Consider the following 26,541-nt stretch of genomic DNA (forward strand, 5'->3'; position numbering starts at 1 on the left):
AAAGTAACAGATCGGTTGAAGCAGGTGGGAGAAACTTCTACTGCACTAACCACAAAAGCAGTGTTTCAAAAGCAGAGTCTGATGCTAAAACTCTTTGAAACATCACACCAACCAGTGCAGCAGGTTGCCTGAACCAAGATTTCCAGCCGCTGAGATATTGCAGTCTGGACCAAGTTGCGACCCCTAGAGCCACACTATAGACAGAAATACTGTACAAGACGGTGTAATTAAAGCATCTCTATGAGCTGCTCAGTTTAGCCTGTAAAGCGCGGAGAAACATTTCTCTCCTGCAAGTTAGAGGAAACCCCCACTTATCTAAATCCTCCCAGTGATTACGCTCACAATCCATGTCACTCTGCGTCTTCTCTGTCGGGTCCCTGCGCCTCTTTCAGGGTGATCCTAACTGACACGCGACTGACGACGTTAGCTTTTGGATTCGAGGTCACGTAAAGTTTCCACATGACTTGCTTTTGACAGAGTCAGACATTGAAGTGAGAGCAGGAGAATTCCCGCTGATCCACCAGTTTCACGTGGGATGTGACCTCAGTTCAAAAGCTCAGGTTCGCTGTGAGGTGGGCAGAAGGATACTGTATCAGCACTACCTGCCCTCAAGGTTTCTGCAGCCCAGTGAGAAAAAAGAGCGAGAGTGACATTTAGTCTGTGAAATGAGGAATCTGACAATCCTCAAGCTTGTGGGATTAGCTGAAAACCAGTCAGTCGCTTTACTTCTTCTTCTCTCTCTGTTCTGTGTCTCTTTTTTAATGTCATAATACACCTTGGTCTTATCAGGCCCCTGGGGGGAGTCTGGCTCTGCGGCCGTGGGGACCAAAGTAGCCCGGCTAATTAAACCAAAACCGATGTGTGTGTGTCGGGTTGTCAATAAGAGCTCGACTTGCAACGAAAACACAGAGAATACTCTTCAGAAGGAAAAGTAAAAGCGGCTGCTCCTTTGAAGGGAGGTTGTCTTTACTTGGATTTCACGTCTGAGTGGACTGTGAAGTTTAGATTTTTAGTTAAAGCCGATCCCGATCATTGGAGGAATAAAAAAATCATAATTCTTGCCCAGCTGTCCTTTTTAAAATATAACTGAGCATACAAGGCAAAGGAAACTGTAACGTGTGATAGTTTATATTTTGGAGATGTTTGAGTGACAGCTTTGGTCACAAAACAAGCAGACAGTTAGTCCAGCCTACTTTACAAAGGTACAATCTTAAATCTTAAGCTGCTGGATTTTCTTGCGCGGAAGCCGCGACTGTTGTTGTCAACATACGGTTACCAGGCAACCAGCAGAGAGTGCAGGAGTCACTGCACCTGGACAAAAGTAGTCCTGCACAATAACTCTCCGTAACACCGCATCTATTTGTTTCTATTTCATCTACCGATTTAAACAAATGAGACGTTGTAAGAAGAGAGATTCAGCAGCTGAGTGTGTCTCCCCTTCTTTTCAGTCTTTATGCAAGCTTAGTCTTGCTGTAATTCATATTGTCAGACAGACACAAGAGTGGTTTAAAAATCGAATCCTCATCTAAGCTCGGCAAGAAAGCGAATAAGCGTCTCCTGGTCTACAGAGAACGTGCATTAAGGTCCTCCTCTGGTTTCCCTGTTAGTTGAATGATTGTAAATAATTTACTGATCTCTTTGAGTTTTTGAAGCTAATTTATAAATAGTGTAATTTTAGGGGGGTGTGACGCTCAGAAAAAAGGTGATTACTTGAACTGCAACTCAGACTATGGCAACTACCAAATTCGCACTATTGGGGGCCTTGTTCCAGTTCAGTTCAGAGGGGTTGAGGTCAGGGCTTTACGCGTCTATCAGCTTCTTCCACACACGACTGGAAACCACAGTTTCCTTACGCAACTGTCAGTTGAAACCGGTCTTCTTGGTGCAAATGGAGGCTCACTATTATCTAAATATAAATTCTCTGCTGTAGCATGAAGATTTTTTCCTGTAAGTAGGACTGTTTGCAGTATTCAGTTTAATCCTCACTGTGATACTTGAATGTACCACTGCAAACTAACCTCTCACGTTTTTCGTGTCTTTTTGGGGGGTATTTTCTTGTATCCATTAGGGAACATTGACCTATTAGGGATAAATGAACAATATTCTGTCTTGGCTTGTGTGACGTCGTTGGAGCACTTCAGGAGCGCACATTTCACCCCTCGAATCGCTCTTCTTATTACACTCAGCGTGACTCTCGTCTTTTTGCAGCCCCTGCCCGGACCAGCCTCCACCTTGGCTCTCGTCTTTCTTAAGTTTATCCTGCCAAATTTCTCTGCTGCTTTGTCAGATGCTGTATGAGCCGCGGGAGACTTTGTCTTCCATGATCCTTACTCCTGTCCTCATTGTGCTTGTCTCGTTTTAACTGTGCAGCATTAGGAAGATACAAAGGTACAGTATAGATCCTTTTCCTCCAGTCATCCTCTCATCGTCCTATCCATCATCTGTTCGTCTCAGCTGCACGTTGACAGGAGCTGTCTGTCATTTGTCGTGTGTGTGTTTAAAGCTCCAGTCTGAAGTGACACAACTTGGACTCCTATAGTTCAATGTCTCCAATAGAGTGGGGTGCAAAACGGGTGGACAAGGGGGCCTTCTTTCTGTGTTTAAATAAGTGCATCTTTGCAGCTTCTGGCACTGGACAACTTGTTCAGCCTGTGTGCGCAACAGTAGCCTCTTGTTGGAACTACACAGTTAAGTTAGTTCCTGTTTGTTTCAACATTAAAAATCTTTTTGGGAACTGTGCACACAACCAAACATAATAATTTATTGTCTAATATGTAATAATATTAATATAATATCATACTGAATGGTCAGATATGTAACAAGCTGATAATTCAAAGTATGTTATTATAAATATAAATATATTATAGTTATTTAGTTAAGAGATCATTTGAAGGCTGCAGCGTCATTACAGCTACAACACAAAGTAACGCATAACCTCGTGGTGCGAATTGAAGTCACAAAGCTGCAGTTCCTCAAACGGTCCACTTGAGGCTGTGGCTCCAGAAGTGAGTCAGTCTCCATAAGTCCCCATGTTAAAACTTCACAGCAGAAATAAACATGTTTACAGCTGGTAAAAAAACAGTTTTGGTCTCTGTAGCTAATTTCCCCGTTCATGACAACTGTACTGAGGTGAATTTATATACAACTCACCTGTTCACTTATATTAAGGCTTAAGTTATGCAGGGTTAGAGTGGGACGCCTTTGATTGACCAACCTGTGGGTTATCCTCAATGGACGTTTTGTTGGCAGGTCGCATGACCTCGTCCTAAATGCAGATGCTTGTTCTCTACTTGTTGCTGTTTGAACCAATCAGGACAGACGTTTGACTTGTTTTTAAGTCGTCAATAGCGACAGGAAGTGACCGAAGAAGAGGAAAAATCCTTCATTAACATAAGTTGTTGTTTTTAAAGGTGCTATAGGTGTTTGCTAAGCTGACTAGCTTCAGTTTGAGTGGAACAGGTGAGCTTTTTTCCTAAGATGTGGGAACCTTGAACGTGGGATCATGACGTTCATTTCACCAAACTCGTCCTGTGCAGCAGTTTTCGAAGAATTCAACACTTCACCTCACTCATACGTCATAACCATAACAAAAAGAGAAATGACACATGTGGAGATGAATGTTCTCTCTTGCATGCTGAGGATGTAGTACGTCAACCAGCTGTTTGGGTGGAGCACAAGCTGACCCATGGTCAGGCCTTTTGCAGTGCACTAATACTATAGATGACGGGGGGAAGCTTCTCCCTTTTCCCCCGTTGCGATTGTTCAAGGTGTGGAAACTGACCCCCCCTGAACCACGCACAACAGCCACCCCCTCCCCTCCCTTGATTTGATTGGCGTGCGATCTCTGTCCCCACTGCAGCATGGGTGTCAGGGTGATGGACACTTCTTGGGTGTCGCGCAGGGGGCTCGTCTTCTACGCGAAAAAGCTCTTCCACGCCACCGAGCGTGCATCCCCCGTCCCGCCCCACTGACGCTTCTCATCCCGAGCCGCCGGGGATTTCTCTGCCTTCCCCTCCCCCACCCACCTCCCCTACCATAGCAGTGACCGAGCCAGGTAAGCCCCCCCACCCCTTCCCGCCCCGCCCCCCTCTGTCGTGCCCCCCCCTCTCGGTCTGTTTCACCTCCCTACAACGCACACCTGCTGCTGCGGCGCCGCTGCTCCCTCCTTTCCTTCCCCACGCCGCGTGTGCTGCTGCGTCCTGCCACTGACACCAGAACAGCGCTGTCTGCCACCCAGTTCCTGTTGTCGCCTCTCAACTCGTCACCCCCGTGTGAACCCTCACCTCTGATGGAGCATGATGTTTTAGGACTCTGTGTTGCTCTTTTTTACGTTTTCTTTCTCACGTCTCTCATCGTGAATTTGCAAACCCATTTCCTGCTCGAAGTGCTGACACTGTGTTTCATTATGATGAAAATGTAGATTAAAGTTCACCCGTGGTTCAGTCGATATGGTTCATTGCTGCATGTGCGTGAGTTATTATATTTGTTTTTCTTTTGTTCTTAGTCCCAGCATCATTAACAGCATAACAGTCCATTGTTGCAAGGCTCTGCAATGGATGAGGTGACTGACTTTTTCTGTTTTATTTACAAACCACACCAAGGTTCTCAGATTTTCTTTCTCTGTGCTGTTCCCCCCTCGGAGCCTCACTCCCTCACATAACTGTACAATAATTAATATTCGCCTGATTTCCTAAACTTACAAATCAACGCAACCCGCCTCTCTTCACCTCTAGACACTAATGAATTCATCCAGTTTAACAGATTTTCATCCTCTGGAGACCATGAGACGTTGATATGTTTATCATTGCAGCTCGGTTGATGCATCCTCCAATTGGTCGGATCCTGTTGCGCCTACCCATCCCCCGAGGAGGAGAGGCTGCCTCCCCCTTAACCGCTTCTCCTAACACCTCACTCCTCCTCCTTTCCTCTTGCTCTTCTACTCGCTCCCTCTCCTATCCTCCCACCACCAACACACCCACCATTTTACACCCGAGCACCTCCGGGTATGCGTCCGTCGCTCCAGTCTGAATCGCGCTCCGGCGCCGTCCCCCTCTTCCCGCCGCTTGGCTACAGCCCCACCCATCCTCCTCCACTCCCCTTTGCCCATCCCCTCCGCAGCTTGACCTCAACCCAACCCCAAGCCCGCTCCCTGCACCTGACCAAACAGGCCTCCCTGTCCGATTGACATGAGCCCTGTCCGAAACGAATGGCCCACCCTTTAACATAAAACCCCCTCGTGTTCTTACTCGCCACGATCTGTTCCTGGGCTCCCCTAAACCCCCAACACACCTCTTTGCTCCCCCCTCCATGGGGCAGCCTGTGCCGTAGCCAAAGACGAGGAGCCAAGCGACTAGGTAAATACAGAAACACTGCTCGTACTTCCAAACACAACTCACACACAAATGAAGAGAAGGCCACCGCAGGGGGACAAAGAGATGGGAATGAGTGAGATTAGGATACTCCCGACAGCGCCACCCTATCCTTGTCTTTGGTTGGGTGTGTGTCAGTCGCGCTCTTTAGGAACGCCATTATCAGATCCATCTTTAATTTAATACCCATGAACGCAATCCCTAACTTTTCATGTGCCCAGGAATTCAGGAGCCTGGTTGCCAGGCAACCAGGAAATTCAAGCTTTCGTGATTACCTTACCAAAACGTGGGTCGTGCAATGAGTCATTTTTACCCCTTAGTTGGGCTTTTTCGGGAGCCCCGTCCACACCAACCACAACGCCAACTACAGCTCGATGCCGTCCCCGGACATGGATCAGATCGACCGAAGGCAGAACGACCAGAGTCGACGGCCCCTGAGCGTCGCCACAGACAACATGATGCTGGAGTTCTACAAGAAGGACGGGTACGACCCTTCTGTCTCTACTGGGATTACATTTCTAACACGTGTAGCTGCGGTTTGGAGATCGTTCCCAGAATCCTGAAGATTGGGGAAGAAGTTAGGAAAGCTTTTTAGGCACCGAGGGTTGTGAAGAGTCAAGAATAAGCAAAGTAACAGATCGGTGGAAGCGGGTGGAGAACTTCTACTGCACTGACAACAAAAGCAGTGTTTCAAAAGCAGAGTCTGATGCTAAAACTCTTTGAAACATCAACCAACCAGTGCAGCAGGTTGCCTGAACCAAGATTTCCAGCCGCTGAGATATTGCAGTTTGGACCAAAGTTGCAGACCCCTAGAGCCACGCTAATAGCACAGAAATACTGATACAAGCAGTGTAATTAAACTGAGCGTCATCTATATGAGCTGCTCAGTTTAGCCTGTAAAGCGCGGAGAAACAATTCTCTCTCTGCAAGTTAGAGGAAACCAGCCCACTTATCTAAATCCTCCCAGTGATTACGCTCACAATCATGTCACTCTGCGTCTTCTCTGTCGGGTCCCTGCAGCCTCTTTCAGGGTGGATCCTAACTGACACCGCGACTGACGAGTTAGCTTTTGGATTCGAGGTCACGTAAAGTTTCCACATGACTTGCTTTTGACAGAGTCAGACATGTGAAGTGAGAGCAGGAGAATTCCCCGCTGATTACACAAGTTTCACGTGGGATGTGACCTCAGTTCAAAAGCTCAGGTTCGCTGTGAGGTGGGCAGAAGGAATACTGTATCAGCACTACCTGCCCTCAAGGTTTCTGCAGCCCAGTGAGAAAAAAGAGCGAGAGATGACATTTTAGTCTGTGAAATGAGGAATCTGACAATCCTCAAGCTTTGCGGGATTAGCTGAAAACCAGTCAGTCGCTTACTTTCTTCTTCTCTCTCTGTCTCTGTGTCTCTTTTCTTTAATGCTTTAATACACCCTTGGTCTTATCAGGCCCTGCGGGGAGTCTGAGCTCTGCGGCCGTGGGACCACAAGTAGCCCAGCTAATTAAACCAAAACCGTGTGTGTGTGTGCCGGGTCTGATCAATAAGAGCTCGACTTTGAACATAAAAAAAAGAGAATACTCTTCAGAAGGAAAAGTAAAAGGCGGCTGCTCCTTTGAAAGGGAGGTTGTCTTTACTTGGATTTCACGTCTGAGCGTGACTGTGAAGTTTAGATTTTTAGTTAAAGCCGATCCCGATCATGTGAGGAATAAAAATCATAATTTCTCTGCCCAGCTGTCCTTTTATAAATATACTGAGCATACAAGGCAAAGGAAACTGTAACGTGTGATAGTTTATATTTTGGAGATGTTTGAGTGACAGCTTTGGTCACAAAACAAGCAGACAGTTAGTCCAGCCTACCTTTACAAAGGTACAATCTTAAATCTTAAGCTGCTGGATTATTTCTTGGCCGGAAGCAGCGACTGTTGTTGTCAACATACGGTTACCAGGCAACCAGCAGAGAGTGCAGGAAGTCACTGCACCTGGACAAGAAGTAGTCCTGCACATAACTCTCCGTAACACCGCATCTATTTGTTTCTATTTCATCTACACGATTTAAAACAAATGAGACGTGGTAAGAAGAGAGATTCAGCAGCTGAGTGTGTCTCCCCTTCTTTTCAGTCTTTATGCAAAGCTTAGATAACTTGCTGTAACTTCATATTTGTCAGACAGACACAAGAGTGGGTTTAAAAAATTTAATCCTCATCTAACGCTCGGCAAGAAAGTGAATAAGCGTCTCCTGGTCCACAGAGAACGTGCATTAAGGTCCTCCTCTGGTTTCCCTGTTAGTTTGAATGATGTACAAATAATTTACTGATGCTCTTTGAGGCTTTAATAAATAGTGGTAATTTTAGGGGGTGTGGCGCTCAGAAAAAAGGTGCATTACTTGACCTGCAACTCAGACTATGGCACCTACCAAATTCGCGCTATTGGGGGCCTTGTTCCAGTTCAGTTCAAAGGGGTTGAGGTCAGGGCTTTACGCCGGTCTATCAGCTTCTTCCACACCAGACTGGAACCAACAGTTTCCTTACGCAACTGTCATGTTGAAACCGGTCTTCTTGGTGCAAAGTTGGAGGCTCACTATTATCTAAAATATAATCTCATGCTGTAGCATGAAGATTTTTCCTTGTAAGTAAGGACCGTTTGCAGTATTCAGTATTAAATCCTCACTGTGATACTTGAATGTACCACTGCAAACTAACCACACTGTGATTAGAAGAAAACCTTTTTGGGGGGTATTTTCTTGTATCCATTAGGGAACATTTGACCTAATTAGGGATAAATAGAACAATAATTTCCTGTCTTGGCTGTGACGTCGTTGGAGCACTTCAGGGAGCGCACATTTCACCCCTCGAATCGCTCTTCTTATTACACTCAGCGTGACTCTCGTCCTTTTGCAGCCCCCTGCCAGGACCAGCCTCCACCTTGGCTCTCGTCTTAAAAGTTTATCCTGCCAAAGTTCCTCTGCTGCTTTGATAACGATGCTGTTAATGAGCACGGGGAGACTCTTGTCTTCCACGATCCTTACTCCTGTCCTCATTGTGCTTGTCTCTGTTTTAACTGTGCAGCATTAGGAAGATACAAAGGTACAGTATAGATCCTTTTCCTCCAGTCATCCTCTCATCGGTCCTATCCATCATCTGTTCGTCTCAGCTGCACGTTGACAGGAGCTGTCTGTCATTTGTCGTGTGTGTGTTTAAAGCTCCAGCCTGAAGTGACACAACTTGGACTCCTATAGTTCAATGTCTCCAATAGAGTGGGGGTGACAAACGGGTGGACAAAGGGGGCCTTTCTTTCTGTGTTTACATAAGTAGCATCTTTGCAGCTTCTGGCACTGGATAAACTTGTTCAGCCTGTGAGTGCAACAGTAGCCTCTTGTTGAGAACTACACAGTTAAGTTAGTTCCTGTTTGTTTTCGACATTAAAAATCTTTTTGGGAACTGTGCAACAACATAGCACATAATATTTATTGTCTAATATGTAATAATATATAATATAATAATCTATGAATGGTCAGGATATGTAACAAGCTGATAATTCAAGTATGTTATATTAAATATAAATATATTATAGTTATTGTTAAGAGATCATTTGAAGGCTGCAGCGTCATTACGCAGTCACAACACAAGTAAGCATTAACCCTCTCGTGCTGCGAAGTGAAGTCAAAAGCTGCAGTTCCTCAAACGTCCACTTGAGGCTGGCTCCAGAAGTGAGTCAGTCTCCATAAGTCCCCATGTTAAAAACTTCACAGCAGAAATAAACATGTTTACAGCCTGGTACAAAAAACAGTTTTGGTCTCTGTAGCTAATTTCCCCGTTCATGACAACTGTACTGAGGGTGAATTTATATACAACTCACCTGTTCACATTATATTAAGGCTTAAAGTTATGCAGGATTAAGAGCGTGGACACTTTGATTGACAGGTGTCATTACAGATTTTGCAGATTTTTAGATTAGAAAGACAGACAACCTGTGAGTTATCCTCAGTGGACGTGTTGTTGGCAGGTCGCATGACCTCGTCATAAATGCAGATGCTTGTTCTCTACTTGTTGCTGTTTGAACCAATCAGGACAGACGTTTGACTTGTTTAAAGTCGTCAATAGCGACAGGAAGTGACATAAAGAAAGGAAAAATCCTTCATATAACATAAGTTGTCGTTTTTAAAGGTGCTATAGGTGTTTGCTAAGCTGACTAGCTTTAGTTTGAGTGGACAGGTGAGCTTGTTTCCTAAGATGTGGGAACCTTGAACGTGGATCATGTCGTTCATCTTACTGTCGTTCATTTCATCCAAACTGCTCCTGTGCAGCAGTTATCGAAAGATTCAACACTTCACCTCACTCACACGTCATAACCATAACAAAAAGAGAAATGACACATGTGCAGATGAAATGTTCTCTTTTCTTGCATGCTGAGGATCGTAAGTACGCTCACACCAGGCTGTTTGGGTGGAGCACAAGCTGACCCATGGTCAGGCCTTTTGCAGTGCACTAATACTATAGATGACGGGGGGAAGCTTCTCCCTTTTTCCCCGTGCCGATCTGTTCAAGGTGTGGAAACCTGAACCCCCTCTGAACCACGCACACACGCCACCCCCCTCCCTCCCTTGATTTGATTGGCTGTGCATCTCTGTCCCACTGCAGCATGGGTGTCAGGGTGATGGACACTTCTTGGGTGTCGCGCAGGGGCTCGTCTTCTACGCGTAAAAGCTCTTCCACGCCACCGAGCGTGCATCCCCCCGTCCCGCCCACTGACGCTCTCATCCCCGAGCCGCCCGGGGATTTCTCTGCCTCCCCCTCCCCCACCCCACCTCCCACTAGCAGTGACCGAGCCAGGTAAGCCCCCCCACCCCTTCCCGCCCCGCCCCCCTCTGTCGTGCCCCCCTTCTCTGTCCTCCTGTTTCACCTCCCTACAACGCACACCTCACACCTGCTGCTGCTGCCGCCGCCGCTGCTCCTTCCCTTTCCCCTTCCCCACGCCGCGTGTGCTGCTGCGTCCTGCAACTGACACCAGAACAGCGCTGTCTGCCACCCAGTCCTGTCTGTCGCTCTCACCTCGTCACCCCCGTGTGAACCCCCTCACCTCTGATGGAGCATGATGTTTCAGACTCTGTGATTGCTCTTTTTTAAGTTTTCTTTCTTCACGTTCTCTCATCGTGAATTTGCAGAACCATGTGTGCCGTCAGAACCCATTTCCTGCTCGAGTGCTGACACTGTGTTTCATGCTATGACGAAATGTAGATAAAAGTTCACCCGTGGTTCTGTCGATATGGTTCATTGCTGCATGTGCGTGAGTTATGTATCTTGTTTTCTTTTGTTCATTAGTCCAAGCATCATTAACAGCATAACAGTCCATTGTTGCAAGGCTCTGCAATGGATGAGGTGACTGACTTTTCTGTTTTATTTCAAACCCACCAAGGTTCTCATGATCTTTCTTTCCTCTGTGCTGTTCCCCCCTCGGAGCCCTCACGTCCTCACATAACTGATACAATAATTAATATTCGCCTGATTTCCCTAAACTTACAAATCAACGCACCTCGCCTCTCTTCACCTCTAGACACTAATGAATTCATCCAGTTTAACAGATTTTCAGCCTCTGGAGACCATGAGACGTTCATATGTTTATCATTGCAGCTCGGATGATGCATCCTCCAATTGGTCGGACTCCTGTTGCGCCTACCCCTCCCCCGAGGAGGAGAGGCTGCCTCCCCCTTACCCTTCTTCCTCACCCTCCTCCTCCTCCTCTTCCTCTTGCTCTTCCTACTCGCTCCCTCCTCCTCCTCCTCACCACCACCACCACCACCACCATTTCTACACCCGAGCACCTCCGGGTATGCGTCCCGTCGCTCCCAGTCCTGAATCCGCGCCTCCCGGCCCGTCCCCTCCTTCCCGCCGCTCTGGCTACAGCCCACCACCGCTCCTCCTCCACTCCCTTTGCCCGTCCCCTCAGCAGCTTGACCTCAACTCCAACCCCAAGCCCAGCTCCCTGCACCTGCCCAAACAGGCCTCCCTGTCCGATTCGCATGCGGCCCTGTCCGACACGAATGGCTCCACCCTTTACATCAAACCCCCGCTCGTTCTTACTCGCCACGATCTGTTCCTGGGCTCCCCTAAACCCCCCAACACCCCTCTATCTGCTCCCCCTCCATGGGCAGCCTGTGCCTGTAGCCAAGAGAGAGGAGCCAAGCCGACTAGGTAAATACAGAACGCTGCTCGTACTTCCAACACAACTCACACACAAATGAAGAGAAGGCCACCGCAGGGGACACAGATGATGGGAATGAGTGAGATTAGGATACTCCCGACAGCGCCACCCTATCCTCTGTCTTTGGTTGTGTGTGTGTGTCAGTCAGCGCTCTTTAGGAACGCCATTATCAGATCCATCTTTAATTTAATACCCCATGAACGCAATCCATAACTTTTCATGTTGCCCAGGATATTCAGGAGCCTGGTTGCCAGGCAACAAAGGAAATTCAAAGCTTTCAGTGCATATCATTACAAAAAGTGGGTGTTAATGAGTCATACCAGTGGGCCCAGTCAGCCCTGAGTGGTAGATCTGCACGAAAATGAACAAACACCGCCGGTTCTAATCACATTATTCTGTTTGACATTGGAAGAAAGCCCAACGAGATGCTCATGTGCATCGCCTGTAAATCCCAGCAGCTTCAGTCATCCATTCATGCCTCATCTGCTGAGAGCGACAGTCAGTGAGAGTATAAAGCGGTTACGTTGTGACCTTCAGGCCCTCTTCCTTCCCCCATTGGCATTCTGGCTGCACTGCGCTGTAAAACTAAAGAAAATCCATTAAGCCATTAAGGTTTATTTGGGATTTTTGTACTGCTTCTGCTGCACCGCAGTACAGACGACGTCTGTCTGCTCGCTCAGGTGATCTGACATTGAACTATGGGTGCTCTCATTTTTATTTATTTAACATCCAAAGAGATTTGCAGGGTTGACATATCATTAAAGAGAAGTGGGACGCGTGGAGGCGGCTCGTCTGATTCCTGTGTGTCTCTCTCTCCTCAGTACTCTGAAGAACAAGGAGCTGTCTCCTGTGATCGGACAGAAGGGAATCCAGGGAACGATGACCTCTAGTGGACAGTCGCAGCACTCTGAGCACAGCCCTCACACCCTGAGGAGAGGTAATAAATAACACCGCGTGGCTTCACCTTGGCACCGGTTTGAACATTTTCATTTCCTTGTCGAATTCTGGATTTTTGTTTTTAAAGCTTTGCTGGCTTCATGTGTCTGTTAAAGGGCGGCTTGTTATCCAAATACGCTGCCAAGTTCACGTCAGTCTTCAGTTTGACACATTAACATAAAAGCTGCAGTTAAATACACACATTATAGACAAAAACTAGGTTAATTGGTGTGAATGTGAGAGTGGATGGTTGTCTGTCTGCCCTGTGATGAACTGGCGACTTGTCCAGGGTGTACCCCGCCTCTCGCCCTAAGTCAGCCCACCGTGTGAGGATCAGATTTTAAACTAAACAGCAGACAGGAGAATTATATGTTCTATTAAATAATGGCAAAACTGAGAAGGGAGCTTCTTAAAGTCTGACCTCAGGTTGGGTTTGTCAGAGTTTAAAGATGAGCTAATGGAAGACACTGAACATTAAGGGAATTAAAGGATGCATCGTTCCTGACTAAACGGACTAAAAGTCAGGATATCTCAGCCTCCACATGTAACTGAAGCACAGTACAATCCCTGAAGTTTAATTAAGACACAAGCAAACATTCATTCATCTGCAAACAGTTTGAAATCCATCACTTCTTTGTTCTCCAGCAGTGACGCTGCTTCACCGCAGGTTCAGAAACATCTCTGCAGTTTTACGCTTGCACTACAGCTCCTTTGTTTTATTTAAGATATTGTATATATATTTATATTGTTTATATTTTAATCCTTGTTTTTGTATCATCCTATATTTTCTATATTTTTTACTTAATGTTTATTCTGCGCCAACTACACCAAGTCAAATTCCTTGTAAGTGCAAACCTCCTTGGCAATAAACTTGATTCTGATTCTGATTCTGATCATTTTTATATAACTCAGATCTATTTTTTTCTTCCTGGTCTCTCTGCAGCAAAGAAACTGGCCCCGATCCCTCCTAAAGGTCCTTACTGCCAGACGGGAGCCATGTCCGACCAGTCGACAGGTCAGCCGTCTCCAGTCAGCCTGTCGCCCACTCCTCCCAGCACCCCCTCCCCGTACGGCTTCAGCTACCCGCAGGGATACGCCACCATCGGCTCCCCGGGACAAATGGCCCAGATGGCCACCACCCCGTCCCTCTCCTCTCCACCCTCGCTGGCTGGGACTCTCACCAAGGCCAGGCCCACCCCAAAGCCGCCCCGGCAGAGGCCCAGCTTACCTCCCCCTCAGCCCCCAACCACGCCCGGCACCAGTCCCCAGCCGCTGGAGCATTCAGGACTCCTGGATGGTTTGTCTCCTGGGGAAAGCATGTCCACAGGTAAGGTGTATAAACAACAACCAGACATATGTACACCTCCACTGGAGTGTTCAGGTGTAGATTTGATTAGCTATGTCTCACTTTGCTCTGCACTTTATTAGGTTTAGGAGTATCTAATGGATAAATGGTGTTGTTGGCAGTCAGGTTTATTTATTCTCATGTTTGCTTCAAGAAAACTTGTTTGACCACCAGCTGTTACAAGATAACTGATAGATCATGGACTTAATTTATAGTTTTTATCAGAGTGTGTGAATATTTCCAACAATTTACAGAACAACGTAGACTACATATTACTGTGTGACTTATGGACGTAGTGGAGGGGGGACACATTATGTATTATACATTTTAAAGATCTGAACTTTGTTGCATACTAATAAAGGTGTTAAAGCTCGATTTTTTTATTGTCTGTGAATCCCACAAAAAGACCAAAACCAACAAATGAACTGATTCTATAAAGAAGTATTTGAAGTTATTCCTCAATAGTGTCAAAGGGTGAGTTTATTTGAGGAGCACTAACAATCAAGGTACAGTTGGACAAGGCCATTTCCTAGAAGGTAGATAGATGTATCATGTCCAGTTGTTGGTAGAAGAGCTGGAGGTCTTCAGGAGGTTTTTGAAGGCAGAGAGGGACGCCTCGATCTGGAAGGAACTGGTAGGATGAGAAAAGTTTGAACTGTCCTGAGCGTACAGGTGTCAGAGCCAGGCGTCATTCATCGGAGGAGGTAACATATGAGGACATTCAAGTATGTGGATGCAGAACTGGAGATAAGTGATTTGAATTTAATAGGTACAGGTAGCCAGGGGAGCTCGATGAGCAGCGGGGTAACATGTGACCTTTTGGGTTGATTGAAGACGTGTTATGGATCATCTGTGCAGGCGAGCATGTAGAGTCAGGTAAGGCCTGATTTGTCTCATGTGAAGCGGCAAAGGTTAGTTAGGTTGGTTAGAAGGTTAGTTGGTCATAGATCATCGGTCATGATCGTTGGAAATAGTCCCCAACAAATATAAAGTAGTATTTCTTCCTGTTTGAGTAATGTTTGATAAAAAACTACAGTGACCAGCTGTTTTAAGGGGGTTACTGGGCCTTTATTTAAATATAAATCTGTATCTGTGACCCATTTTTAAAGATTTATGTCTCCTGGTTTTGGTCTTTTCATGTGATTTACAACCAGACAAATATAGAATAACATCAGACTTCTGCACTAAAACATGTTTATTTTATGTTGGCTGTTTCTTGTACTTTACCTCTAGATCACTTGTAGGTTCTAATCATGTTTTCGTCTAATCTCCCCTCTTGTCGACTGCTCTTATTGTCTCACTTACAGCCGTATGAGCCGAGAGGTTCAGTGTGATTCTATGTGTGAGAGGGACTTTTAGGGTAAGCAGGAGTTCCTGTGCTAAAGCCTCACCTCCCCACCCCTCCGATCCCTCTGCCGCGTTGGCTCGAACGTGGAGCCAGCTCACAGTAGGGTGAGGTTGCGAGTAGATGCAGATTCTGGATCAGGTTTCTGTCTGATTCACAGCTCTGCTGCAGCCTCACTCTACAGCCTGTCCTTATGTACCTGTACATGATTCCTCATTATGTATACACCGACATACAGCTGCTTCTGCATGGTGGCTGAGACTGATGCGATGCATGGCTTACATGGGCGTGTCGAACAGACCGGGGCGGATGCCAAAAAAAACCTCCCACCCATAATGCCTTGCTCCAGCTGCCCTCCTACCCCTCCTGGCTTTGACAGTTACTGCCCCCCTCCCTCCTCCACCCCACAGTGTCGTGCCTCCTCACTGCCCACCACTGTTCCTCAGTCAGCACACTCCCTGTCTGTGCAGTTGTTCATCACACTGTGGACGTCATCATCCTCACACGTGACTCCAGAGAAATGTCTGTAATGTGCATCAAACCGAGGTCAATATATTAGTTTATACACGAGTATAACTAACTACATTGATCTTGGAGTTTTTGGGTTTTGACAGTGTTCAGAGAGTTTTTTTTTGACGGTCATCGATCATGTCTGAATCTGGTGTGAAGCTGTAGGGATGCACGATATTGACATTTATAACAATACTACTAATAATAAAAACAGCTTTATCTTTAAAGAAGCGCTCTGTCAGGCTTTAATAATCCCACAGAGCTGTGAAAACACGCTCTGTCAGGCTTTAATAATCCCACAGAGCTGTGAAAACAGTATGATGGAGCAGATATCTGACAGAATATTCGGATCACAAACTGCAGGCACAGCGTTTAAAAGATGAGTTCAGGGACTGACTGAATAAAGACATTACTGAGTTGCATCATGGGTTTTGTAGGATATAATAGAATATCATCGTCATGGAAGCAATACTAGACTGCAATATTTTTAATAGTAATGTAACATCTTTGCTGCACACAAGTGAAAACAACTCTTTGTAACACATTTTTTAATTTAGACTTCACGCTCTCAAGGCCACATTGAACTTTATCCAGTGTGTTTACAGAATATAATATTCATAACTGTGTTTTTATGAGTGTATTTACATTTTTACATTTAACATTTAGTCATTTGGCTGCCACTTTTATCTAAAGAGACTTACAAAAAAATCGGAAACAATCAAGCTACAGAGCGACAAAGACGTGTTAGTGCAGCAATAAATACTACTCACATAATCGAGGTCCAGTTGTAGAGGGCATGTCCAGTATCCGTGCAGACACCCCTGTTACATACTGTGATCTAGATTTAGTCTTGGTTTTCCTGGTTTGGGAAATTTTAATGGTGCACAATGCATTGGTATTTTAGATTTTAGACCAGTTTGTGTTTATTCCTCTCCTGTTTCAACATAACAGCCATAAATAAATGGGTTTCCCAGCTTGACTGGCCTGTTCAGAGCCCTGACCTTTAACACAAAATCATCAAATCTCTGCAGATCTCTCAAACCAGAAGAGTGGAGTCTGTTACAGATTACAGATTACTGCTCATTGTTGCTTAAACAATAAGATATGGGAGTAAAGTTTGAGTGTCCGCATACTTTTGGCCATGCATTTGATCAACCTGCATAATGAGCTGTCTTTTATATCGTGCATCTCTATCGTGCATTTTTATTCATTCATACTGTAACTATGGTTTGAATTTATGATGACCTCACATGTTGCGTGTAACATCATCCGACATCTGGACTGATCTTGACCGGTGTGTTTGTGTCACTCTCTTCACGTCCCCTCTGTGTTTTCTGCTCCTCCAGATTCTCTCTGCAACCTGGACATCCCGATCATCAACGTGGAACTGGACGGTATTTTTGACTTGCCCCACATCTCCCCCTTCAGAAACTCGGTGGCGCTGCTCGAGTCGACCGGCAACAGAGCGGAGTCGGAGGAAGAGTCTGAGAGCACAGTGCTATGACGCCACTGAGTTATCCCCCCTCACACCCATCCCACTCAGATCCCCTCCGCCGGCTGATTAAATGAAACTCGCCCCCTCCTCCGACCACCAACCAATGCGCTCATTCAGTGACCGTTCACCTCCTCAAACTGGAATACTTCTGGATCTCATCGTCACACCTCACCTAGTCTGATCCAGGGAGGGGGAGGAGGTCCACGTGTAAAAAACCGAGCTCTTCTAGAAAATATCAAAAGAAATACAGGAACCGAAAAAGATGCTCACAAAAACAAAAAGAATCACGAGGTGTTAGCGACGATATTGTCAGGGGACTGTTCAGACACAATTTGACGTTTTATGTTGGCTGGATGTTTTTTTAATTTAATGTTTTATGTTTTTGTTTTTTTTCTGCCTTATTTGATTCACTTGCAATATTGCCTTTAACTTCACACATGAGACTGGAAACAGACCGCTGGGAGGGATGAGCTCTTTGCTGCTGCTGCTGCTGCTGCTGCTTCTCATGAGTGAATTATTTCAGGAGGAAGAAGAACACAGTACTGTACATCGGTCCTGCCAGCACGTCGGCTTTCCTCTTCTTCTTCTTCTCCTTCTTCCTCTCACTGTTTATCCTCCATCTCAACTCCCTCCTCCATTCCTCAGGGGTGAAAACGCCTCGCTCTGGCATGCGATGGCAACAACCCCCGTCCCTCACAAACCCTCCTCAAATTTCAGTCTCACCTGAGCGTTCACTGTGAGTGTGCCAGTGTGTCGTTTTTGGAAAAGTGTGTGTGCGTGTGTGTGTGTGTGTTTATATGTGTTTGGTAATTGTACTATATGATGTTGCACTGTTGGTGTCGTGGAGCATAAACAGGAATGCATGTTTTAGACATTTAGGAGAAAAACTACCAGGTTAAACGCCCAATCACACTTTTCTCTGTATTTACATTTGATCAGGATATCAATCACTGAATATTTATTGTTTATACTGTACATTTCCAGAATATATGATACAAATGAGACTATAAATCAAATCAGATCATATTTTGTATCTACATGAGAGCTATAAAGGTACCATTTCCTCCAGAGAGAATATAGTCGAGGTATTAAATATATGAGATTATGAAAGGTACACAATAAAAAGGCTGGAATGTGAATATAACGAGTGTAGTAAGCGGGGAAATGAAAAACTCCACGTGATTACACATAATTATTTTGGCAGCAAAGCAAAAGTTGTGTGGGATTTTTCATTTTTCCGAGCTGAATCCACAGAGAGACTACAAAGTGCAGGTTTGGTTTATGCGGTGCCTGGAGTGTGCCACCAGAACATTTGCTTCAATTAATAATTAAATTAAAGTCCAACCCACAGAGCAGCAGCAGCAGGAGCTCTTGTTTGTAGCAGCTGTTATGTATTGGCAGGAGTGTGGCCAATCAGAGCTCCCGCTGCCGCTCCGTGGGTTTATTTAAGTGTCCTGTGAAGCTTTCTTGTTAACGGAATAAAGTTATTTTTACCATCAGTGTTTCTCACTAAGAAAAAACACTTTAATCTAGAGCTAATAAACACCCTGAACACATTTCCTTCAACATAAAACATTAGCTTTCGGCCTCAGTGCTTAACTTCCTCATGTGTTACTGCCACCAACTGTGGATCAGCAGAATCACGCAAAATTTCCACCAACTCCTGAACCAGAACACTAAAGTTGTGGATTTGGAAACAAAACAATGAGCTGAAAGACGCTAAAAGTTATAAAAGAAATGATCAATTATAGTCACTTTAAAGCAACACTGCGTAGAAATTGATATTTTTTCATTTTATTTTGATTTTTTTTGCCCCCAATTTCAGAGTGTTATCCCACTGTGGTAAATATGGACAGCTGTATTTGTTTTGATTATATTACTTGGACATAGCAGACTAGTCCAACAGCAGTCAGCCCAGCTCGGCCTCTGTCTTTCAGCCTTTTATGACTAAAAGTCATTCCCAGATTTACTCTTGTCTGGCGGCTTCTTGCTCGTTCACTCTCCCTCTGTTATCCTCTTCTCTTTTCGCCTCTGTCATTGCAAAGGCTCCTCTTCTAGCATGCCCTCCACGTCCTGGCGGTCCAAAACGCCCGTGGCACAAACACTAACGCTCCACCCAGTGCTCTGAGGTCACACTCCGGGCAGCCCAGCTAACAAACTGAACTAACAGCAGCTACAGTTGGCAGTGTAGGATTTAAAATCTTTATTTAAGGGTCTAATTAAAACTCTGTAATGGCACACTTCAGGCTCCATGTGACAAACACGATGAGCTGAGCGAGAGAGAGAAAGAGAGAGAGAGCATGCAGGCACAAGATTTTCTGTCCTCCTGCCCTGAGGTATTACACCATCCTATCATATCATATCAAAGAACTGAACACACAGTCACACTCGCAGAAAAAAGAAGGTGCTATTTTTGTCCGAAAACAAACAGAAACAGAAACACTGCAGCGCCCGAAGCGACAAAACAAGCACACTTCTTCTTCTGACAGTGCAGCTTCAGTTCGAACCACCTCCACGTTGCAGTTTATAGGTCTGATGATGCTGATATTTTTGGTCTATATTAGTGAACCAGAGGCAAGTGCAAAGATATGTGTATATGTGTTTATTTTGATGAGAGTATTTATACAGATATATTTCTGAATACTTTTTACTAGGTCTGAAGAAGTTGTGATTGTTTCCACTACACACAAAAGAAAAAGAAAAAAAAAAAATCATTCAAACACGGGACCAGAATTTTCCCTGCTGTCGTATCGAAACCTTTTTTTTCAGGAATCAAGAGGTTTAGTTTAAGAGAAAAAACTTGAAAAATCAATAAAACTGGAGCAACTTAAGGTTTGCATACGACAGCAGCAGTTTGTTATTTGCCTTGCGGTGGGTTTTGTTGTGACCTATCCAGATTTGTAAGACTTTTAAGTCCTGAGAACATCCACGACACACGGCCTCAAAGTCACTGTGCTGCTCGACCATCCTCTTTCTTTCAAGTGCGAAATCATTCACAGGACTCGTGTAAATACTGTACATACGTGTTCTGTATATACCGACTGGGGGAGAAATTTAAATATATATATATAGATATATACAAATACTGTATTGAAAAATATAAATGACTACGAACATTATAAGATTATACTGTACAGATAATATTATAATGTTGCTGGTTCTAGCACAATAATGTCACGTTCACACAAAATAACATCACACGGTAACTTTATATGGTGCAGTAGCTCTCATGGCACTGAAGTTAGTTTAGGTTTTCTAAATAAAAACTGCTGATAGTGCTCGTGCCGCAGAAGAATCAACTTCTTGAACCCCCCGATTTCAGCTTTACAGGTAGAAAACAAACAAACAATGTTAATATCACATTTTTATTGCTCGTTTCCAACACGTCTTTGCAGCTACGTGATGCTACGTCACATCATTTTATACATTTTCCCACCAGTTCAACCGGGTGTGACTTTAAGAGGTTGAAGGAGACTCTGTGGTCGACTTTAAATTTGACTATTCCACAGAATATGGCGAAGCTCATCCTTACCACAACATGACTGAATGTTATGTCCCCTATATTTGATATTAGATGTAAGATCTGTGTTTAAAAATGTTTTCACAAGTAGAAAAACGGCAGATTAAAGACAAAAAGTTGATGTTTTCTACAATTTATCATTATTTATTTATTATCAATTAAAGGTCCAGTGTGTGAGTTTTAGGGGGATCTATTAGCAGGAGTGGAATACAATATTTATTAGTACGTTCTCATTAGTGTATAATCACCTGGAAATAAGAATCGTTATGTTTTTGTTGTCTTAAAATGAGCCCTTTATGTCTACACAGAGCGGGTCCTCTTCCACGGAGCCCACCAATGTTGAACCGCCACGTTTCTACAGTAGCTCAGAGCAGACAAACCGAACACTGATCTACATATGGCCTCTTGCTTTTTGCAGCCTGTTTTTCCTACATGCTTGGAAGAAGAGGGTGAGGCGTGGGAGAGTGTTCAGTTCACCGCTAGGTGCCACTAAATCCTACACACTGGACCTTTAATCTGCTGCTTCATTGCTGAATTGTTTGGTCTATGAAAATGTCAGAAAATATTTGAAAAATCACAATAGGATTTTCTAAATTTGTCCCAAAAGAAGAGCAGTAAATCATCACAGTATATAGACACTGAAACAAGGAGAGCGTGGAATGCGATCACCGGTATTTATAATTTTAATATGTAAAGAAAAACTTGACCACGAAACATTTTTTTTATAAATAAATTGAAAAAAAAAAAGAAGTAATTGTTGAAATCTGGCTGTGCTGAGGTGAACGGTCTGTCCTGTCTTTGTCTGGATTTCTGTGTTACAACGTGCTGCTCTTCGTTTTGTACTGAAGGATTTCAGATTAAGGCTTGTACATACAGTATTTCATCAAACACACCTTTATTAACAATAAGAACAACCCCGGTCGAGCAGAGAGAGTTTCCAGTATTACAGCTTTTTTTGTGCGAGCATGCCCTTTGAGCGGTAAAATACGAAGAAGGCCTGTTTTTGTTTTTGTTTTTTTTACATGAATAGGTGGAATGTACTGGTGATAGATGACGTTCACCTTATAGGTCGTGATTAAAGGCGGATCGTGTGTGTCGTGGACATAGTTTCAAGTAAAAGAGGGTGGTGGGGTGTTTGATAAAAAGTGTGTTATGACCAATTTTGGGGAGGGAAGGGAGGGAAGGGAAGGGGGCGTTTGATTTGACATTGTCCTGTGTGAAACTCAGCAGCATGCTTTTTAACCATGCCTATGAAATATGTCTCATCTTTGGTCCTATATAAATGTGCTTGTATTTATTTTTTATAAACGATAGATCGACCTTTATAAAAGAAGGATAATTCAGTGCTGCCCTTGAGTCAAACTCTCCATCACCATCAGTTCTGCCAACAGTTTGTTTGAAACGCTCACTTTGTTTTCACCGTGTATCTTCTGTACGTTCCAACGTTTTTATTTAAAGCAAATAAAGAAAGCACATCCGGAGATGTCTGGAAATCAAAAACCTTCAGCTGACGTGACTGTGCCCAGAATACTGCGCTTTTTAGAGGACTAAAAAAAAAAAAAAAGTTCCTGTAACTTTACACTGAAATCAAACAACAAGCAAGAAAAAAAAAACTGCTGCGTACAGGTTGGTTTGTTATTTTTATTTGTAGATTACACTGTGGTGCATGAAGCCATCTTCAATCATATGTTTGTTTCTTTTTGTTTAAGTTCCAAGTAACGGGGGCCAAAATAAAAAATAAAAAAGAAGGGAACACATAAAGTTATCAAGGAACCTTTTTAGATTTCAAAGTTCTTTGTGTCAAACTGTGGTGACGCTGTGAAGTTTCGGAGTAAAAGAGGAAAATGCCTTTTTCTTGGACACGATATCTCCCGCTCACCAAGTGGAACACGCAGTGTACAGTAAGATTAAAAAGTCAAATTAACCTCATCCGAATGTTGAAACTATTAAAAATGTTTTTATATTAACTTGGATCTTCTGTGCTTTTTTTTTCTTGTAAATGTTGTTCAGTGTTACTTCACACATATAACAAGTGCTCCAGTAAAAATTTAATTTGGTATTAAACTGTCACAGTGATTTCTCTCTGCCGGGAAGCTTTCAGTCACTTCCAAGGTGCTTTAGGGAAGGCCAAACACATTCTGCAGAGGCATAAAACATTTAATTACATTCTTGAATTGCGGAGTAAATCAAAGTTTAAAGTGGCTGACAGTGAAGCATTGAAATGCGTCATGTGGCATGCAGACCTCTGTGATGAACAACAGCCTCCAATATACAGTGGTCATGGCCAAAACATGCAAAGAAAAGATGAAGGATGAAGGGTTGGTAGTCTAGTATCTAGTCACGCAGAGAGAGAGGTGAAAGAAACATTTGTTTGTGAAGCTTACAGCGATGAAAAATGACATTTAAACACGACTGAGCCTTCCAGGCTGTAATAAAACAGCTGTTAGAAACATAAAACAACGAACCACAAATGTCACTGAAGTCATTTGGATTTATTGTTTGTGAATGTCTGAACCAGTTCATCCAATATTTTCACAAAAGAACAAGAAAGTTAATCTCAGTGTAGAGCATGAAAAGGTCAGAGAGTATGATGCATCCTCTGGGGCCCATGAATATCTGCAGGTGGGCAGCACAACTGGCTCCAAAACAATCAGATTGCATAGAGTCTTATGGAGAAATGAGCCGACTTGTCTTTTGGGTTATGACCTCAGTTTCCTCTTGAGTTTATGCTCTCAGTCTCTAGTGTAAAGTCCACACAGCATGATGCTCAGTTTGTACATTTTGGATGCTAAAGCAGGGTTTGCTTTGGAGGCGAGTCCGTCCAGCTCCTGAGCTCCACCTGTTCGTCTAAATATCCAAATATGGCTCAGAAAAACCAAGCTGGACGTATCGTATCCCGCTAGTTGAAAGTAGAAACATTAGAGATATCTCAAAAAACTAAATAAAAACAACATTTACACAGCTAAATTCCACTATCACTCTTTAAATGACTGATTGAAATTGAAATGCATGATGACGTCTCACCTTACAGTTAAACCGTGGTGTGAAAGCTGCTTCGAATAACTTTTCCTGTTAAAAATATACAACACAGAGACGTGTGACTTCAACAGAATTATCATAAAGTCACTAAGCTACTCCTGAAAGTCATGTTTGGTAACTCAGCCGACTGGAAATTCCCTCTTACCGCAGTCCATGCTGATGTTTAACGGTGAGTCGTACATCTGCAGGTGTTCTTGTGGAGTCAGGAAATCAGCTCGAGCCAAAAGCTTTTCCAGAACCGCCTGAGAGATGACCAGCCCCGGTGTCTCATCCAGCACCGACCCACGATCGGCCTCACAGGACAGTCAGATAAACAGTCAGCCTTAGTCATAAACCTCCTCTGACAGTAACAGGGTCGTTTTATGGTCTATCCACAGAGGAAACACACCTTCTTAGACGTTTCAAGATGTTCACCCAGTTTCTGCAGAGCGGACAGGACAGTGCAGACCAGAGTCTCGGTGCTGTCCTCCTCTTCCTCTTGTTCTTTAGCTTCAGCGTCTCCGGGCTTCTGATCTACATTGAGCACCTGCAGCCAACAACAGCGAGCACACATACAGATTATAATTCACAAGGAAAACATGGAATTAGCAAAAAATACCTGAAGAAATGCTTTGAGAAACTGAATGACTGATGTAAATAAAATGCAACGGCCTCCACAGTCAGTGGATCTAAACCTGACTGAAACTCTGAAGACACTTTAATTTATGGCCCATCTGTTTCTGCCTCATATTAATGTGAACTCAATGACCAGAAGTAAAGATACAAATTAAACCTTGTAGCTCCACTGTTGGAACAGCCGGCTTTCAGGGTTATGTGCCATGAACACAACCTTGGGAGCTTCCAGCAAGGCACTAAAAAGAGACGTAAACACAGAGTGAACGGTTTCATAGCGTCATGAGGGTGATAACGAGGAGGGGTTACACATGTAAGAAAGCAAACAAGAAAAGATGACAGCCAGTAATTCAAATCAAACTCTGGGAAATATATAATTATAAATAAATATACAAACAAGTACACAAGAAGATACATATTTAGATAAAACGCTACTTAAAAGAAGCTACAAACTATTCAAGATTGGTAAACTATGTTTTTTTGATCTGTCTCTACTATGATCAAAATCAGGATGAACTTAAATATAATGATACTTTGATGTTCTGCGAACATAAAAATACTACTTAATAATAATTTATCATATCTCTGCTTTCAAACTGTTTTTTTATGATTTACTCATATTCTTTTTTAACTAATGAATTATCATTCTTATTGTTGTTAGTATTATATCTGTGCACAAAGCTGGAATAAAAAAACAGAAAGATACGATACGGTACGATTTGATACGATACGGTACAATTTGATACGATACGGTACGATTTGATACGATACGGTACAATTTGATACGATACGATACGATTCGATGCGGTACGGTACAATTTGATACGATACGATACGATATGATACGATACGATTCGATGCGGTACGGTACGGTACGGTGTGGTATGATTCGATACGATTCGATACGATCAGAGTAGAGACAGATCAAATAAACATAGTTTACCAATCTTGAAAAGTTTGTAGCTTCTTTTAAGTAGCGTTTATTTAAATATGTACTTCTTGTGTACTTGTGTTATATATTATTATAATTATATATTTCCCAGAGTTTGATTTGAATTACTGCTGTCATCTTTTTTTTTTTTTGTTTCTTACATGTGAACCCCTCCTCATTATCACCCTCATGACCGATGAAACCGTTCACTCTGTGTTTACGTCTCTTTTAGTGCCTGCTGGAAGCTCCCAAGGTTGTGTTCATGGCACATAACCCTGAAAGCCGGCTGTTCCAACAGTGGAGCACAAGGTTTAATTTTATCTTTACTTCTGGTCATTGAGTTCACATTAATATGAGGCAGAAACAGATGGGCCATAAATTAAAGTGTCTTCAGAGTTTCAGTCAGGTTTAGATACTGACGTGGAGGCCGTTGCATTTGATTTACACAGTCATCAGTTTCTCAAAGCATTTCTTCAGGTATTTTTTGCTAATTCCATGTTTTCCTGTGAATATGATCTGTATGTGTGCTCGCTGTTGTTGGCTGAAGGTGCTCAATGTAGACAGAAGCCCGGAGACGCTGAAGCTAAAGAACAAGAGGAAGAGGAGGACAGCACGAGACCTGGTCTGCACTGTCCGTCCGCTCTGCAGAAACTGGGTGAACACTGAAACGTCTAAGAAGGTGTGTTCCTCTGTGGATAGACCATAAAATAACCCTGTTACTGTCAGAGGAGGTTTATGACTAAGGCTGACTGTTTATCTGACTGTCCTGTGAGGCCGATCGGGGGTCGGTGCTGGATGAGACACCGGGGCTGGTCATCTTCAGGCGGTTCTGGAAAAGCTTTTGGCTCGAGCTGATTCCTGACTCCACAAAACACCTGCAGATGTACGACTCACCGTTAAACATCAGCAGGGACTGCGGTAAGAGGGAATTCAGTCGGCTGAGTTACCAAACATGACTTTCAGGAGTAGCTTAGTGACTTTATGATAATTCGGTTGAAGTCACCACGTCCTGTGTTGTATATTTTTAACAGGACAAGTTATTCGAAGCAGCTTCACACCACGGTTTAACTGTAAGGTAGACGTCATCATCATTTCAACAATCAGTCATTTAAAGAGTGATAGTGGCATTTAGCCGTGTAATGTTGTTTTTATTTGTTTTTTTGAGATATCCTAATGTTTCTACTTTCAACTAGCGGGATACAGTACGTCCAGCTTGGTTTTTCTGAGCCACATTCGGATATTTAGACGA

General features: G+C 43.8%; 2 protein-coding genes across 5 annotated transcripts in view; one reads left to right on the forward strand and one right to left on the reverse strand.

Moving 5' to 3' along the window:
* Window positions 1-19,007, forward strand: part of LOC104928970 (rho GTPase-activating protein 44) — a 77,090-nt gene extending 58,083 nt beyond the window's left edge. For 2 of the 4 annotated variants that reach the window (XM_027289752.1, XM_019275030.2), the window contains exons 17-19: window positions 12,381-12,496; window positions 13,439-13,822; window positions 17,042-19,007. In XM_027289752.1, the coding sequence (XP_027145553.1) occupies window positions 12,381-12,496; window positions 13,439-13,822; window positions 17,042-17,199 (658 nt within the window). In that variant the 3' untranslated portion in view covers window positions 17,200-19,007. Of the gene's footprint in view, window positions 1-2,370; window positions 2,389-9,998; window positions 10,191-12,380; window positions 12,497-13,438; window positions 13,823-15,147; window positions 15,201-17,041 lie in introns of all 4 variants that reach the window. The other 2 variants (XM_019275025.2, XM_027289753.1) reach the window with 2 other exon arrangements.
* A 3,871-nt stretch (window positions 19,008-22,878) lies between these two features.
* The window catches only part of tex47 (testis expressed 47), a 10,598-nt gene continuing 6,935 nt past the window's right edge, over window positions 22,879-26,541 (reverse strand). The window contains exons 5-9 of the mRNA XM_019275006.2: window positions 24,522-24,600; window positions 24,138-24,275; window positions 23,895-24,042; window positions 23,735-23,779; window positions 22,879-23,609 (exon numbers count right to left, since the gene is read on the reverse strand). Of these exons, the coding sequence (XP_019130551.2) occupies window positions 23,742-23,779; window positions 23,895-24,042; window positions 24,138-24,275; window positions 24,522-24,600 (403 nt within the window). The 3' untranslated portion in view covers window positions 22,879-23,609; window positions 23,735-23,741. The remainder of the gene's footprint in view (window positions 23,610-23,734; window positions 23,780-23,894; window positions 24,043-24,137; window positions 24,276-24,521; window positions 24,601-26,541) is intronic.

The sequence above is a fragment of the Larimichthys crocea genome, chromosome XVI, assembly GCF_000972845.2.
Source record: "Larimichthys crocea isolate SSNF chromosome XVI, L_crocea_2.0, whole genome shotgun sequence".
Lineage (NCBI taxonomy): Eukaryota > Metazoa > Chordata > Actinopteri > Sciaenidae > Larimichthys > Larimichthys crocea.